This window comes from Triticum aestivum, chromosome 2A (genome assembly GCF_018294505.1).
Source record: "Triticum aestivum cultivar Chinese Spring chromosome 2A, IWGSC CS RefSeq v2.1, whole genome shotgun sequence".
NCBI lineage: Eukaryota > Viridiplantae > Streptophyta > Magnoliopsida > Poales > Poaceae > Triticum > Triticum aestivum.
The window spans coordinates 752,208,071-752,225,297 of NC_057797.1; the positions used below are offsets into that span (position 1 = coordinate 752,208,071).

General features: G+C 43.4%; 1 protein-coding gene across 4 annotated transcripts; it reads left to right on the plus strand.

The window, feature by feature from the left end:
- Nucleotides 1–12,684: 12,684 nt before the first annotated feature.
- Nucleotides 12,685–16,612, plus strand: LOC123186428 (protein ALP1-like). Of its 4 annotated transcripts, XM_044598197.1 has the most exons (6): nt 12,685–12,837; nt 13,259–13,315; nt 13,570–14,070; nt 14,160–14,385; nt 15,173–15,481; nt 15,860–16,612. In XM_044598197.1, the coding sequence occupies exons 4-6, from the start codon at nt 14,365–14,367 to the stop codon at nt 16,376–16,378; spliced, it is 849 nt and encodes a 282-aa protein (XP_044454132.1). In that variant the 5' UTR covers nt 12,685–12,837; nt 13,259–13,315; nt 13,570–14,070; nt 14,160–14,364; the 3' UTR covers nt 16,379–16,612. The 4 variants fall into 4 exon arrangements, with proteins under 4 accessions (XP_044454132.1, XP_044454130.1, XP_044454133.1 ...); XM_044598195.1 differs by lacking the exons at nt 15,173–15,481; nt 15,860–16,612 and adding an exon at nt 14,514–15,059 and having other exon boundaries at nt 12,686–12,837; XM_044598196.1 differs by lacking the exons at nt 12,685–12,837; nt 15,173–15,481; nt 15,860–16,612 and adding exons at nt 12,879–13,165; nt 14,514–15,059.
- Nucleotides 16,613–17,227: the final 615 nt, after the last annotated feature.

The window sequence follows — 17,227 nt, forward strand, 5'->3', positions numbered from 1 at the left end:
TGCGCACCAAACTAGGCATGAGACGCTTTAATCCCCACATTACCTCCATCACAAGTTCATCATGCCGACAGGGTATTCCCTGTGAAAAGGTAACATGAAAAATGGCGCTCAAACTTGTGAACAATGTAAGAAAACAAGGAGCTTATACATATATTTGTTTTATACTACTCACCAAGCTTTTTTCAATTATAGATTTATATTCCGGTTTCCCAACTAGTATCTCCTGCCCAGGTCCGGGTGACTTCATGATCATCTCCGTAAGCTGTTTGTTAACACCAGTATCAGCATTAATGGCGCTGGACTTGTTGTCAAAGGTTCGGAATTCCTTCATCCAAACAACCTGATAACAGAAATAATGAACAAAGGATGAGCACGTTCAGTTGAGAAAAGCTTCATGTGCTGAGGTGAAGTGGTGTAGTAGCGCCACATGAAAGGCTCAAACATTCCTAGCTAGCAGTTACTAAGCAAGCAATATTCGTACATGAAACAGTTGTGTAATACAAACTGAAAAAGAAAGAATGTCGGTTACAAACGATGCAAGGTCGACGCTGAACGATTAGCGGTGACGATGAGAAGGGGAGGAAAAGAAAGACTCACGTTTCTTGCTCTACTGCAAGTAGCGAAGTTTGCCCACACCCTCTGAAGACAAGGATGAAATACAGTGCATGGGTTAGTAATCGACGACAAAAGGAAGCAATCAGCACATGATCGATTATAAAATAACCAAGGGAAGAAATATCACATTACCTGTAGTGCATACGGTGCGTAGAGGAAGAGCCCACAGAAGCAGAAGACGGCGAAGCCGGATGGCGTCTCTAGCAGCACCGAGACCGCCCCAACACTATTCAGAAAGCCCTCACCTGCGAACGATCACACCCAAACGAAAATCGAAGGCCCTCTCGCCAGATCTAAGTTCCTCCTCCCTCCCTTGTACTCCCTCCGTCTGAAAATACTTGTCATCAAAATGGATAAAAGGAGATGTATCTAGACGTATTTTAATTTTAGATACATTTCTTTTTGTCCATTTTAATGATAAGTATTTTCAGACGGAGGGAGTATTTCGAGGAGAACGCGCCTGGCATGCAGTTTCCATTCTCACACCAAACTGGATCGGATTGGGTGAGTGAAATTGAGATGGATGGGGGATGATGATGAGTGGGGGACGGCGGCTCACCTGCGCTGGGGGCTAGCTCCCCGGCAGAGCTCTGCCGGGGATCATCTTTCTGTTTCGTCGACGCGCCGGAGAAGGATCCGAAGGAGGAGGACGGCACGACGGAGATGGATCCGGAGGGGGAAGCTGCCGCCAGAGACGGCGTCTCTAAAAGGTCTTATATTTTAAAACAGTTTGAGAAAAGTATACTTTTCGTCCCTCAACTCTGGGCGAAGTTTACATTTAGTCCCTCAACTACGAAACCAGATAACTTACGCCCCCAACTCTTGAAACCGGGCAAGTTTTGTCCCTAATCTTGATTTTGACCAGTTTTGATGATGACTCACCCCGGTTTTGACCTGTCCATGCCAACCTGGCAAAGAAGACCCCAAAATTGACCTGTCCCGGTTCCTGTCTCTCTCTCTCTCTCTCTACTCCACCGCTCTCTCACGCGGCGTCTGCGGGCAGGGAGCGCAGCGAGGAGCAAGCTATCGGTGGTGGTGATCTCAACAGCGTGCGCGCGGCGCCAGGAGATGGGAGATCGCCGTTGCTCGACCTGCTTGTTGCCGGGATGGACCACGTTGGCTTTGTGACCAGTTTGCCGGCCTGGGGCACCTCGTGGAATGGACGGTCTCTGGCGGCACGAGAGCTGCGGCGAGACCACGGTAGCGTTGAGGTGGTAGGCTCGGCGCGCCGGTGTTCAGGGGAGCAGCCAACGGCATGGTGGCCAGCAGGACAACAGATGGCGGTTGCTTGCAGATTGGCCATGGCGGGGCGCAGCTCGCGCGACAGCGCGAAGCATGGAGGCTACACAAGCATGCGAAGTACGGTGAGCATGGCGTGAACGATCATGGCACGGTCATCAACGACGGGTGCTGGTGCTCACCAACCAGGCTCGGTCGCGCGTTGCTCTGGATGATTGCTCACCTCTAGCTGATTGATTCACCCATCCGCCATAGACACGCACGTACAGAACCTTTATCGCTCGATTCATTCTGGCCAGAACACACGAGTAGCACACGTACGCATGTCACCAGTTGCACGAGTTGATGCATGCCCACAAAAACGTGTCGTCCATGTTCATGTTGAAGGGAGTGGCGATTGAGCCGTGCGCCAGTAGCGCTCGACGCGCGGCAGTGCAGCCTACAGACGGTGGCGAAAGCAGCATGGTCATGGTCATTGTCGCCGACGTTCCGTGCAATGTACTCGAGTACATAACGCAGGACCGCGAGTCTGCCGACGCGTTTGCTGAAGTATAAGAGAAGGCCCCACGACTATGTGCGGACCAGCGGCAAGAGGGCGACTAGCAGCGGCGAGACCGTGTCCAGATGGAGCACCGAGAGCGGCAACGGTTATGCTGGTGATGTGTATTTCGAAGCATTGTAGCATGGTTCCGGCTAGCAGTATAAGAGCCATACGAGACCACCGACGGCCTTGAGCATGGGAGCAGGCGCGCGCCAAATGTTCGATGGAAGGCCCGGGTAGTAAGGAGGAAGAAGAGCAACATATGAGAGAAAAATAGCGCCATGTGGATGAAGACAGGTCAAAAACACGCTGAGCCAGCACCTATACCGGGACATTAGAAAACAAGGGACGAAACTTGTCCGGTTTTAAAAGTTGGGGGTGCAAGTTGTCTGGTTTTATAGTTGAGGGACCAAGTCTAGACTTCACCAAAAGTTGAGGGACGAAAAATATACTTTTCTCAAACAGTTTTGCTAAAGCACGTCTAGATGTGCCTACATTTTAAAACGGCGGAAGTAGTAGTTTGGTGCCGGGTTAGATACAGATTTCCTAGGTTTTTTTCATCATGTATTTAGAAAATAATTCATACGTAGTGTAATTGAAGAAAAATTGCCACGCATCAAAAAGGTTCGTCATGCATTGAAGAGTGTTTGTCCCATATTAATAGAATGTTCATCATATATCTGAAAATACCTATTATATATTAAATTTTTTTTGCATGCATTTAAGAAAAGTTAGTGTAAATAAAGGGTTGGATCCTTTCGATCTACATTATTCTTCATCGGCGGCGGTTGCTGTTCTGGTGCGCTGGTCCTATGGGGGCTTAGCACGACGACTTCCCGATTGTCTACTGCAACAAGTTGTGCCCAATCTCCTTCGAGGGAGGGGCGATGACGGCGGCGCGCCTTCGGCTCGCTTCAGTGCTTGTAGTCGTTGCTAGGTGGTCTACGGATCGGGATGTAATTTTTATTATTTCTGGTGTTCATTGTACTGCCATTATCAAAGATGAATAAATCGGAAGTATTCTCGCAAAAAAGTTAGTGTAAATAAAATATTGTCACAATTTAGGTAATGCTCAAGTAATTTAAAAAATATATTCACATAGTTAAAAATCAATGCAATTTTTACTAAGTGTTTGTGCACTTATAATAACAATTATTGTTTTGTAAAAAGTACATTTCAGAAAATGTTTGTTTGTTCTTAAATCAAAAAAGGAAAAACTAATGGAAAGAAATGGAAAAACAAGAAGGAAAGGGAGCTGAAACATTTTGTAAAATACTCCCTCCGTAAACCAATATAAGCGGGAGTACATGATGAACTTCTCTACTTCTAAAAAAAGGCGAGTACATGATGAACTTCTCTACTTCTACAAAAAAAGGAGAGTTGGTTATCCTCATGGATCCCTCCCCTTCGTCTGACGCTTCGACAACTGATGGAGGGGGGGGGGTCTTGATGCCCTGGCTCTGGGTAGTAATTTAGGTTACGTTATTTTCTCGAAGGGATGGCGTTTAGGTGAAAGACGATATCTCATCTTCGAGTTGGTTTTCTGGGCTCCGACCCTTCTCAAATTTATCCATCATAATGGATTCGATGAAGCTTCGGCATAGATTCCTGCCATCTCTTTGTGACTCTGAGGTTATGGTTTCTCGCCCTATGTTCGTGACAACGATATATGGTGTCAGGTGCTTCCAATCGATCCAAGGGTTTAGCGGTGACGAGTGTAGTTTCAAAGTGATGGTCTGTAGGGCACATGCACGAATACTTCTCAGTTGTCGTCGACAAGGTCAGGCCGACTCTGATAGGGGAGCGACAACAATGTCGCGTCAATGATTTGTTCTGACGGCGGTAGTGGTCGTTCGATGAGCTCACTATAACTTTTATTATGTTAAGGATTTGTACTTCTGGTCAACTAATAGGTCTGGACCTTTTTGGGTTTTTTCTCTACTACTAATAAAAGAGCAAACATTATCTTCTCTTCACGCACCCCATTAAACGTACACAGACCTATTACCACCCTACGATTAGGCCCACTAAAATCAATCTAATGGTCAACCTTAACCTCATGTGTTGATTGGGGTGCACTTAATAATTTACACACGGACGGACTGTTCCACCGCAGAGGAAATCACCTCCACATCCCTCCCAATCATCAATCACACGCAGGGAAACAAATAACTTCCCATCGCTACACCATACCATACTGGAAGGGAACACCTGAAATCACGCATCATCAGGAAGGAAACAATTATCCCATCTCTGCATCATAGCACCGTCGCCCCGACCTCGCCGCCCGACAGATCCCCTCGCCCTGGGGCAACATCGTCTGCTTCCGGAACGACGCCCTCGCCGCCCTGCACCGTACCGTACCGTGGGCAGCCGTTCCTCCGTCGTCACCTCCTCGCTACCGGCAAGTCCCTGAAGGCCTAAGGTGAGCAGAATTTATGATACAGTCAATCTACTAACCGCACCATCTTGCTTGACATCAATAAAAACCAAAAATCTTGAGCATGTATCCTGCATAAACATAACAAGCATGTTTATTCATAATAATATTGTGTGTACGTGAATGCTATTTGCCACTAATATGCTTTAATTCAACCCTCTTGGCAGATTGTACTAATACGCGGCGGTATGTCATCTCCCAATCGCGCGGGGGCACACACCCCCTTTCAGGATATAACCAACTCCCACTCCGTGGGTAATTAACTGCCTACTAAATGCTATGGTTTTTCTTGAATGATGAACACCGTTATTGCTTATGCGCTAACTTTCTGTTTGTATTTATAGACCCTAAGGAATTGAAGAGGCAGCGGGACAGAGAATACTATGCACGAAATAAAGATGCCATTCTCAAACGGCGTCGTGATGCACGCCAAAATAACGGGACTCCAAAAGCGCTGCCTAATGACCAGCAAAGTGTGCCACATACACCCCTGGCCATGACCCAAAGTAAAAATAACCTTGTACTGTTGGCTTATGTTCTGTTGTTCAGGTAACATTTTGAGACTCTGAATTATAACTATAATGTATCATAGATGTAGATCATATGGAGCAAAAGAGGCAACTGGAAAGGGAACGGTATTCACAAAATAGGGATGACATAATAAAAAGACAACGTCAAGCCTACGGTCAGAAAAAATTGTCTCAGGCTTCTACAGGGACCGGTGCCCAGAAAGATGAAACACAAACACCGATGTCCACATCCATTGGTAATGACAATCAACGCATTACATATGCCCCTAACTGTTGAAGCTAATTAGCTTTTTGCATCTATGTAGACCCTAAAGAGTTAAGGAGGCAAAGGGACAGGGAGCGGTATGCACAAAACAGGGATGAAATATTAAGAAGAAAACGCCAATCCCGTGAACAGTCAAAGACATCTATTGCCACCGTTAACAGTGTTGACAATGTGTCACGCACACCAGCTACAGGACAATCGGGTGTCAGCCAGCTACAAACAATATCATTTGCAGGTTTTGTGCTACCATCAAATAGTCATTTCCTTTTATTATCTCGCATATTATTAAGAGATACTCCCTCCGTCTCAACATAAGTGTCTCAACTTAAATACAACTTTGCACTAAAGTTAGTATAAAGTTGAGACACTTATTTCAGGACGGATGGAGTATATTAATATATGCACTGATGTGGTGACACCAAATTTCTTGCAGGCTTATCAAACATGCCAACTTCATCCCAATCACATGAAGGGATCCCTCCTCACAAGGACAATATTTTAGGAAACATTGATGAATCCAATTGGTTGCATAGGAATGATGCATATCAGATGGTAGAAATTGCAGGGAGACTGAGAGCTGTTGTTGTACCTCTTGGTCATGAAACGCAAACAATTTCCAATGTCACTGCAGATATTGCACCAGGTATATCATTAGGCATTTGTACAGTGTAAGGAACAATATTGCTATAATCACGCATCAATATTACTTATAGTGTAAATGTGTTTACCGTAATCTGGGTTCTCTTTCATTTTTAATGTATAGTGCCTCTTAATGCCTCCAATCAACCTCAAAAGTCCATGGCTAATGATAGGCGAGGAGTAGAACCAACAACAGAGACTGCTCAAAACACTCAAAATATGCAAGGTAGTTTTGCCGACCCTACGTCTACTAGAACACCTATATTGTTATGTCGTACTGATCTTATGATTTTCCATAGTGGGCAACGACCAGACAGCTGATCCATATGGAATATTTGAGCCTCCTGTTCAACAAACCAATTTTCAAGGTACATTATATATACCGTCGTTCCCATTTGAATGTCTTCATCCATAAATTTGAGGAATTTATATTTGACCAACATATTGCGTACTAGATTACATGGAGCCACTGCAGAATGGAGAAGCCGCATACCATGATCCTGATGAAGAAGCTATACTATTTATAGGTCAGGGTATGTCCATTATGTATTTTCCAACTTAGCACCCTCAAGTGCACACTTTAGTTGTATTGAGTGATAATTTAATACCTACTGTCCTTCTGTGCTAGATGTTGCTTTCGAGTCGTACCAGCTTGGACGCCAGAATGCACAAGTAGGACCTGTAGCAGTGATTGATGAATTCATATACCGAAACCTACCTACAAAGCACCATGTCCTAAAAAAGGTTGCAGACTGCCTTCACTGTGGGGCTTTGCGGTTTCCATTCGAGGGGCCAGCATTTTGTTGCAGAAAAGGAAAAGTCAATATATTTACTCCAGAGGTTCCAGAAGAGTTGAAACGGTTGTTTACATGTCAAGCTGATGAGGATGCTAAATATTTCAGAGAGCATATACGATATTTCAACTCGCACTTCTCATTCACAAGTTTAGGAGTCACCCTTGATCGCCGAGTCAGCAATGCGGCAGGAACTGGAGTATATACTTTTCGTGCGTGTGGCGGGTTGTACCACGCTCTTGATGATCTGGTGCCGGCTGATAATGGCCCTCGACATTTCCAACTCTATATTTATGATACAGATGAAAACTTGGTTCACAGGGCTAAGAGATCTCCAGACCTTAAGATAGATCTCATACGGAAGATTCTGCGAATACTAGAGCCTAACCCTTATGCGCAAGTTTTCAAGAGCCTTGGGTCTGTTCCAAATCTAGATGAGTATAGGATCTCACTAAACGGATATCAAGCTGGATCAACGAAGGTACAATGCCCCAACGGCTTCTCAGGTGGCAGCGATATGGGTTGAAGGGAGTGACCCACAAAATTGCTTTGACAGGAGTGTTGTCGTGCATGGAAAAAAAAGGAGAACGGCCCCTCTATATTAGAGCATACTATGGGTGCTATGACCCGTTGTCTTATCCCCTATTCTTCCCACGTGGGGAGATTGGTTGGAATCGTTGGATGCCATATGTTGGTCTCCCCGATAACAGGACCCATCATTCATCAGATAATACTACACCACAAGGAAACCAAGACATTGATATACATACAGGTATGTGTTCATTAACAAGGGTTAGGCTTGCTATTATTAATGTAAACTTATGTTTTCATCTATCTATCAGAGGAAAACTTGATTGCGAACAAGTTGGGAATTTTGTAGCACATGAAGACCATGCCACTGATTTACCTACAGGTATCGGTCATCATTTCTTATTCTTCAATTCTTATTGTGTCAATCATTATGAGTCCAGCCAGCACACTGATATTTATGTTGTCAATCTGTAGAGGACAACGATGATAACCCACATGAGGATTTTGGTGACAATGAGGTGAATGCAACACAATCCAGGAAATTTGTTAGTGCAAGGGAGTACTACTGCTTCAAGTTGCAGGTCAGGAAGAAACTTTTAAACATCATCTTGTTCGGGGGGCGCCTTTTCCAACAGTGGGCTGTTGACATGTATATGTTTGACTTCATTCTAGGTATTGGTCAGCGGCCTGATGTGATTATGTACAATTCATTGATGGATGGATATTGCCTTGTTGGCAAGGTGGAGGAAGCAGTGAGAGTACTTGATGCTATGAAGTCTGCTGGCCTCCAACCTACTACTGTTACGTATGGTATACTTCTTAATGGCTACTGTAAAATTGGAAGGATCGCCGCTGGATTGAGTCTTTTCAAGGAAATGTCACTCAGCGGGGTTAAGCCCATTACTATTATGTACAACATTATACTTGATGGGCTGTTTTGCTCTGGGAGAACAGTTTGTGCAAAGGAAAAATTCCATACGATGAATGAAAGTGGCATACCAGTGGGCGTTGACACATACAACATAGTTCTTAGTGGACTTTGTAAAAACAATTGCACTGATGAAGCAATAGAGCTGTTCAAGGAATTACGTGCTAAGAACGTGAAGATTAATGTCATGATACTCAATACTATGATTTTTTGCAATGTTTAAAACTAGGAGAATTGAAGAAGCCAAGGATTTGTTTGCTACTATATCAGCCATTGGGTTGGTGCCTTTTGTTGTGACTTACAGTGTAATGATGACGAATTTCATAAAAGAAGGGTTGCTGGCAGATGCTGATGATATGTTTTTAGCAATGGAGAATGCTGGCTGTGCTCCCAACTCCAGTCTGCTAAATCAAGTGGTCAGGGCGTTGCTAGAAAAATGTGCAGTTGTGAAGGCTGCAACTTATCTCGCTAAACTTGATGCTAAACAGCTGTCAGTTGAAGCTTCAACGATTTCGTTAATAGTATCTATCTTCTCAGGGGAAGGGAAACTAAGGGAGCACGTAAAATTGCTTCCGATGAAGTACCAGCCTCCGGAGATGTTCGTCTGACAATTGATACAGTATTACTTGAAACTTCCTACTGATGTTACTTGGTGGTATTCACTCATAGCTGACAGAATGTCATTGCCCCCACCTGCCGTTTTTGAAAATGCAGATAATTCATCCATTTTGCTGTCGCCTGATGTTTGATGTCACGTTCTAAATTAAAATAACAAGCCTGTGGCCTGAGTCATATGAGTTTCCCTCTTCTTGTGATGAAGAAGGCGTAACTCTGATCTGTGAAGTTTTGTTATGTCACACATTTAATCGTTTATGTTTTTTTCTTTCTGCCCCAGCATGAAGGACCAGTGTTGTGCTGCCGCTGGGGTTCTCATCTCAGAAACATTTAGTACATCAATTCATCGACTATGTTGTTGTTGTTTTTTCTGCTCCAGCTAGAGCGTGAAGGATCAGTTTGTTGTACTGCCGTTGGGATTCTCATCCCAGAAACATGTACAGTACCACGGTGCATTCGATGGCCCAATAGTCACCACCCTCCTCATCAGCGGTCTCTTCTTGATCTCGGTCTCTGGCGGCACTGGCAGAGTAGGAGGAGCTGAAACAAAAGAAAGCTTCTTTTTTTTGTGCTGATTACATGATGAGTGCGGAGCTAGAAGAGCAGGAAGGAAAATGAGAGCAGGGGAGGGGGAAGGAGCTTCCTCGTCCACGACCATGCCGGCGGCGACATTTTCGGACATTGATGCACACATTACACATATTCTGTATGGTCATGATCAGTCAGCCAGTCAATACCAGTACGCTTGAAAGTAGCTCCTTTGGTTGGAACACAATGCATGCTTGTCTCTGAAACCAAATAAATACTGCATTCTTTTTTTGGCTTTCTGTTGTGGAAATCGCAGGAGTTGATTATTTTGTTAGTCTTGTGACCTTCTGGTGTCTTCTCAACAATGGAGAAAAGTGAAGTAATCAGGGCCGGATGTTATCTTTCTAAAATTGATGAAAATGGAGTAACATTTTCCCGTAGTGTACAATCAGGAGAGGATTAGTTGACCGGCTGAGTCAACTAATTCTGGCCAAGATTCAATGAGCATAACTAAATTTAATTTTACAAAATATATCATTTCTTTCCATAGATTGTCACCCATGTGAAATCATTTAATCTGTACACTATGGGAAAATGTTACAAATTTAGAAGACCAAGCTTCATCCATTGGCCTTGAAATTTTGTTACCTCTGTTGTTCTTTGTACTATCATGATTGATTATGAATAGGTCGGAAGTTTCTTCCTTGAAAAAAAGAATCAAACAACATTATACTTAAATAGTGCATTACTAGGCGGCAAATGACACAGAAGAGGAGGCGCACGATAGATTCTTATGACAGGTAGAGATCAGAGATTATACTCTTTCTTCTGTAAACAAAATAGGCTTGTGATTGTCCACATCCATCACTCAATCATGCAAATCAAAGAAATGGTTTAGGAGTGGCTTCGAAGGACAGATCCACAACGGCCGTGGCAAGGCCTGCCGATGATCGAGGATAAGGACGCCCGCCTGGTCTTTGACACGCGGCCGTGCATATCGATGTAGGCTCTGGAGACAAGGTGCTCTTTTGAAGGGACAAGTGGATCCACGACTTCTCGGCAAGGGACATTGCCCCCCAGTTAGTGGCCACGGTGCATAACCGCATCCTCAATAGCAGGACGGTGCAACAGGCGCTGGACAATGATCAATGGATGGCCGATTGTGTGGTGGAGCACTAATACCTGGCCTTGATACAACACATGCACCTGTCACAAGCTATTACCACAGTGGAGCGTGACCCGAGCAGGCCAGACAAGTTCTCTAGGCCATGCTCGCAATCGGGAGTCTATACGGCAAAATCAGTCTACAACAACTTGTTCACTAACTTTGAGAAATCTAACACGGCGGCTTGCACCTGGAGGAGTTGGGCATCGCTAAAGTGCAAACTGTTTGTTTGGCTCGCACTGCAACATCGGCTATGGGCCTTGGATAGAATCATTGTACATTGTTTGCTGCCTTCTATAAAGATATGGTACGTCTTTGGCACACTCTCGAGAAAAAAAATGGTTTACTTATCAGATATTCAATTGGGTGCCCGGGCTCATCTGCACCCGGTGAGCGGTAAATTCAAAAAATAATAATCAAAAAATAAGTTTCAACAAATTCAAAGAAAATATAGGTGGAAGATGTTCCAATGTATGATGTCCGTGAGAAATTTCAGCTTTTTCAGGCGTCCAAGGAGCTCATGGCAAAAAAGACAGAATTAGACAAAGCAATACGTGAACAATAAACTTTCTTACAATCCTAAAATTTGTTTTTTTTCTGAGAGCTAATTAAATGTTCAAACTCCACGAAATTTCGCACGGACTTCACGCACATGAGCATCTAGCATCACAATTTTTTTTTAGAATATTTTTGAATTTTTGTACTATTTTAAATGAATTTATTGTTCACCTCAGATGTAGATGCACCCGAGAGCCAAACCCCGTGTTCGTTTCTTCTGAAGTATAGAATTGTTAGATTTTCAGTAATAGAAAATGAGGAAGAAGCCACCCCCTCACAAAGTGTATAAAGTTCCTTTTTTGCGTGGATTTGACCACCTGCATATGTGGCATGTACAAACTGTATGTAGTCTGTACATAGCCGATCCGCCCGCCCCCTCACTCAAATGCTCCGTCCTGGGCTTGGCATATTTTTTTTTTCTGTTTCTAACCTTCAAATAATAGGTGCGTGAGGTAGGATTCAAACTCCCAACCTATTGATTTACTTCCGCCCATTGTAACCAACTGGGTCAACTCATTTATTATGCCTAGTTACTCATTTTATTCTTGGTTGTGGATCTTCTCAGTCCAGTTTTCTCCTTCTTTGGTTTTGTATCGCCATTTGTCGGTTTTATTCCTTTTAATTTTTCTTTATTTCTTCTTATTTTTATCTTTTATTTTTATTTTCTTAAATTCGTGAACATTTCCTTCAATTTGTAAACTTTTTCAGTTTCGTGAACTTATTTTTTGAATCCGTGAACTTTTTCAAATGAATGAATTTTTTCAATTTCCTGATTTTTTTCTCAAATCCGTCACCTTTTTTCATATGGATGAACTTTTTGTCAATTTTTGATTTTTTGTGTGTGCAAGTGATCAACCTGGAGCATGGAATTGACGTCCCTGGCGCGTGCTACATGTGGCAGAAATTTGCTGGGTTGCAATCGGGATGGGAATGGGTCGGGTCGGACATGGCCTTGGATCCGGCCCCTGTGGCCCCAAGACCAATTTGAGAGGTCATGGGTCAACCCATCATATAAAGAATAGTCAATGGCCTTGTTGACTCGATGGGTATTTTGGGTCGACCCAAATTGCCGATCCAGTTGGTCACCCAGTGTTGGCTCTGTTGACCCAATCCCTGTTTGAGACCGACCAATGATGTGTTTGGTTTGAGGGCTATCCTTCCAGAGACAGGGATAGCCCTTTTTTTTGTGGCTGCCACCCGTTTAGATCTGAGACGAGGAGGGATAGGGTCAGCCAGATGCTCAAAAAGAGGGATGTGGCGACCCGCGAAAAACGAGCGGGTGGCGGCAACCACCCCGCGCGCGTCGTTGTGCTCACGCGCGAAACGTTTTTTCGGCTACATTGGCTCCCGCTTACCCCGCGAAACCCTCACTTTCCCCCATTACTCGCCTCTCTCTTCCCCGTGCGCGGCGGCGGCGCATCTAGCAGATAGCAGAGAGGCCGGCAAGAGGTGATTTCCTTCTCTACTCGTTCCTTATCTGATATCTCCTCTGCCTCGCCTTGCTTGTGACGGCCGGCCGTTGCGGAGGGTGTTCCCTGGCGATGCGGGCAAGGGTTTGAGGCGGCGGCGCGGCTGGATCTCAAAGCCGGCGGCGGCCGGCTGCTTCAGGAGGCGCGCACGCGGCTGGATCTCAAGCCTGGCGGCGGTGCCGCTGGATATCACGGCCGGCGGCTGGGGACTTCAGGAGGCGCGGGCGGCCGGTGACTGATGCGTGCGCACGAGTGCCTATATGTGGCCGAACGGCTCGTCCACGTGCGCACGGCTGCGTGTGCTAGATGTGTGCTAGTGTTCCGTGCTCATATGTGTGCTAGTGTTCCGGCTCGTCTCTGCTCATGTGTAGTTCGCTGATTGATGTAATTTTCTGGTGCAGGAAAGTTGAAGGCCACCGTCAGTACATCTAGCAGCAGCAGCACTACTACAACCTGAGGTTATTTCTCCCCTAAATCCTATTCTGTTCTTTAGTAAAATGTTTGACAGTGGAAACAGAATGTTGGTTTTGGTTCTAAGTAGTTGGCCATTTGTACATCTAGCAGCAGCAACACAACTAGTATTGAAATTTGTTCAAACGTAGATGGACAGCGAGACAAAATATAAAATATTTTAGCTGTCAGTCCTATACTGCATATTTTAGCTCTAAACCTTGTACTGCATATTATAGCTGAATCCTGTAATGCATTGTAGATGGACAGAAAGACAAAGATGTTAATTTATGCGGCTGCGGCGCAATGGTTTATCAACATGATAACATTGGTTGTTCAATCCAGAAAAAGAAAAAGGAGAGAAGCAATTACGTATGCCCCAATTGATGAGAGAGATAGGATGAGAAGAGAGTATTTTGACAACAAAATATGGAAGAATGACACAACCTGTGTGAACATGCTTAGGCTTCGGAGAGAACCTTTCTTTAGGTTTTGTCAACTCTTTAGGGATCGCAACTTGCTAAAGGACACAATACATTTGACTATTGAGCAACAAGTAGCAATGTTCTTGCACACCGTCGGGCACAACATTAGAAACATGGTAATTGGCGCCAATTTTGATAGATCCGGTGAAGTTGTGAGTCGTTACTTCCAAAGGGTACTCCATGCCATTGGCGAGCTTCGAGATGACCTTATTAGGAAGCCTTCATTGGAGACCCAAACCAAAATAGAAGGAAACTACCGGTGGGATCCATACTTTAAGGTATGAGACCAAGTGACAACTACATTTTGTCATTGTAGGCATGAATTTGTTTAGATCCTAATTTTTGGGTTTTTGTTTTCACCATATAGGATTGTATTGGAGCTATTGATGGTACACATGTGCGAGCCTTCGTTACACCGGATATGGAGGCTTCCTTTCGTGGTAGAAAGACTTATGCCACTCAAAACGTGATGGCGGCTGTAGATTTTGATCTTCGATTCACATATGTGTTGGCCGGGTGGGAGGGGACAACACATGATGCTCTAGTTTTACGTGATGCTTTAGAACGTGAAAATGGTCTACGTGTCCCACAAGGTAATAGATGAACTATATACATCTGTCATATCAATATGGGGTATTCATATATATATATATATATATATATATATATATATATATATATATATATATATAACCAAGTAACCCAAATGTTCCTTATTTAGGGAAATTTTATCTAGTTGATGCTGGATATGGAGCCAAGCGTGGTTTTTTGCCTCCTTTTCGTGGTGTGAGGTACCACTTGAATGAGTGGGGAAACAACCCTATGCAAAATGAGAGGGAGCTGTTCAACCTTAGGCATTCTTCTCTTCGCGTGACTGTAGAACGTGCATTTGGGTCATTGAAGAGAAGATTCAAGATACTTGATGATGCCACTCCATTCTTTCTCTTTCCAACACAAGTTGACATTGTTGTGGCTTGTTGCATTATTCACAATTGGGTTATAAATGATGGGATAGATGAATATATCATACCCGAGGATGAATGGGTGCCAAATATTACTCATGCTTCATCATCAAGTGGTCAAGCACATGAACATGCATACATGGTTAATTTTAGGCAAGGAGTTGCTGATCAAATGTGGGAAGACCGACAAAACCATTTGCAAGGTCAAAATATGTAGTAACTACTATGTCATTTAGCTCGTCGTGATGAATTATTGTACTTTGTTGAACTATTTTGTGTGCTGGAACTTATTTGTAAGGAAATATTATTTTGAGATTGTAATTGTAATGACTATTTAAGTTGCTAAAATTATTTCGTTATGTCCAAATTCTTGCTGAAATTACTTTCTCAATGTCCAAACACTTGCTGAAAATTGTAGGAAATGGCTAAGCAAGTTTCATGGACACCTAACATGTCCAAGTTCATGCTAACATGGCTAAGTGATTTGGTCTCTAGTGGCAATAGAACAAGTACTGCATTCAAGCAATCACAGTTCAACGCTTGTGCCATTGCTTTGAATGAGCATTTCCAACTTAGCTTGAATGGAGATCAGGTTAAAAATCATAATAGGACATGGAAGCGAAAACTGCAGAAAATAGTGAAACTCAAGGACTTGAGTGGTGCACTATGGGATGAGGACAAGTCTATGATTGTTCTTGATCATGAGCATTACACAAATCATGTTAAGGTAACTATTTTTTTGCTCATGAGTACTTGTTTAATTCTTTCTTTATGTGAAAGTGCTTGCTGAAATGGTTTTGTAATGTTTAATACTTGATGTACTTCTTCCCTAATGCTCAAATACTTCCTGAAATTAGTATCTACAAGTCCAAACACTTCTAAAATTATTCTTTACGTGAAAGTGCTTGCTGAAATGGTTTTGTAATGTCTGAACTTGATGTACCTCTTTCTTCATGCTCAAGTACTTGTTGAAATTAGTATCTACAAGTCCCAACACTTGCTGAAAATATTCTTGCTGGAATTCTTCCTATATGCTCAAATACTTGCTGCAATTGTTCCTTTTTGTCCAAATACTTACTGAAATTACTTTTATTGTTTCTACAAGGCTCATCCAGAGGACGAACAGTACCTTAACAAGACTATTATTCATTATAAGGAGATGATGAATATAGCTGGAGGGAGCATGGCTACAGGGCAATATGCAAAAGACTCAAGTGACCCTCTTGCTACAGAAGTGGTTAATCTTGAAGAAGAGACAACCAAGAAACCCACTGCCCCACATGAAGAGGTTGCACAATCAACCAATGCAGGTTCATTCGGTCCCAAACCAAAAAAGGCCAAACCAAATCCTTGTGCGGAAGACAGGTTGCATGCCACCATACTTGCATCTAGTGAAAGAATTGCTATTGCCATAGAGAAGAGTTCTAGCACCAAGAACAATGCCATAGATGGTCTTTGGGAGAGCATGAAAGTACTTCCTGGGTTCAGTTTGGATTACCTTGCTCATTACTATGCATATTTGGTTGACAATCCTCGTGTTGCTATGGCATTCAAGGTGTTGGAAGAGGATCAAAAGAAGGTTTGGGTTTCTAGGTATGTCAAGAATACCTTTCCTGAAGCGTAAGGATGGTGAGTGCATATGTGGTGAACTGGTGATTGACTTGTGCTTTTGATGCAACCAAAACAGTAACTATGGGTTGTATGGATTAGCTCTTTTGACAACCAAGAAAATAACTATGGGTTGTATAACTATTAAGTTCTAGTAGTACTCTATGGAATGCGGAACTATGAGTTCTATGCACTTGACTTATGTATGAAATGTTGAACTATTATATGTGATGAAGTGTGAAATTTCTACCATCGTTTTGTTTTGTTTGCTGTGAAAAAGTTAAGATTTTCGAAATTATGTCTATACATACTGTGGAATGCTGAACTATGAGTTCTATGCACTTGACTTATGTATGAAATGTTGAACTATTATATGTGATGAAGTTCGAAATTTCTACCATCGTTTTGTTTTGTTTGCTGTGAAAAAGTTAAGATTTTCGAAATTATGTCTATACATACTGTATTTTCCTTCCTCCCATTAAAAGTGCAAATTATGAGGGTAATCTCACCATTTCAAGTAAAAAAAGGTTATCACAGCCGTTATCCTTCATTCATCCCTCGAACCAAACACTCTGATGGCTATCCTCAACCATACTTCATCCTTTGAACCAAATAAAACATGGGATAACCTCACCCTTCCAACCAAACAGAAAAAAGGGCTATCCCTAGCCACCTGGTTGGGGATACCCACAACCACCCTAGCATGTCCCTTAAACCAAACACATCCCAACATGACCCGTTGGCCTCAAATTTTTGGGTTGGATCAGCGACCCGGCCCATTCCCACCCTGAGTTGCAACTCACTCGGGAAGAAAATGTGATGCATCTCCCTGATCCGGTTTAGGGGGTGGAACCGACTCCGCCCC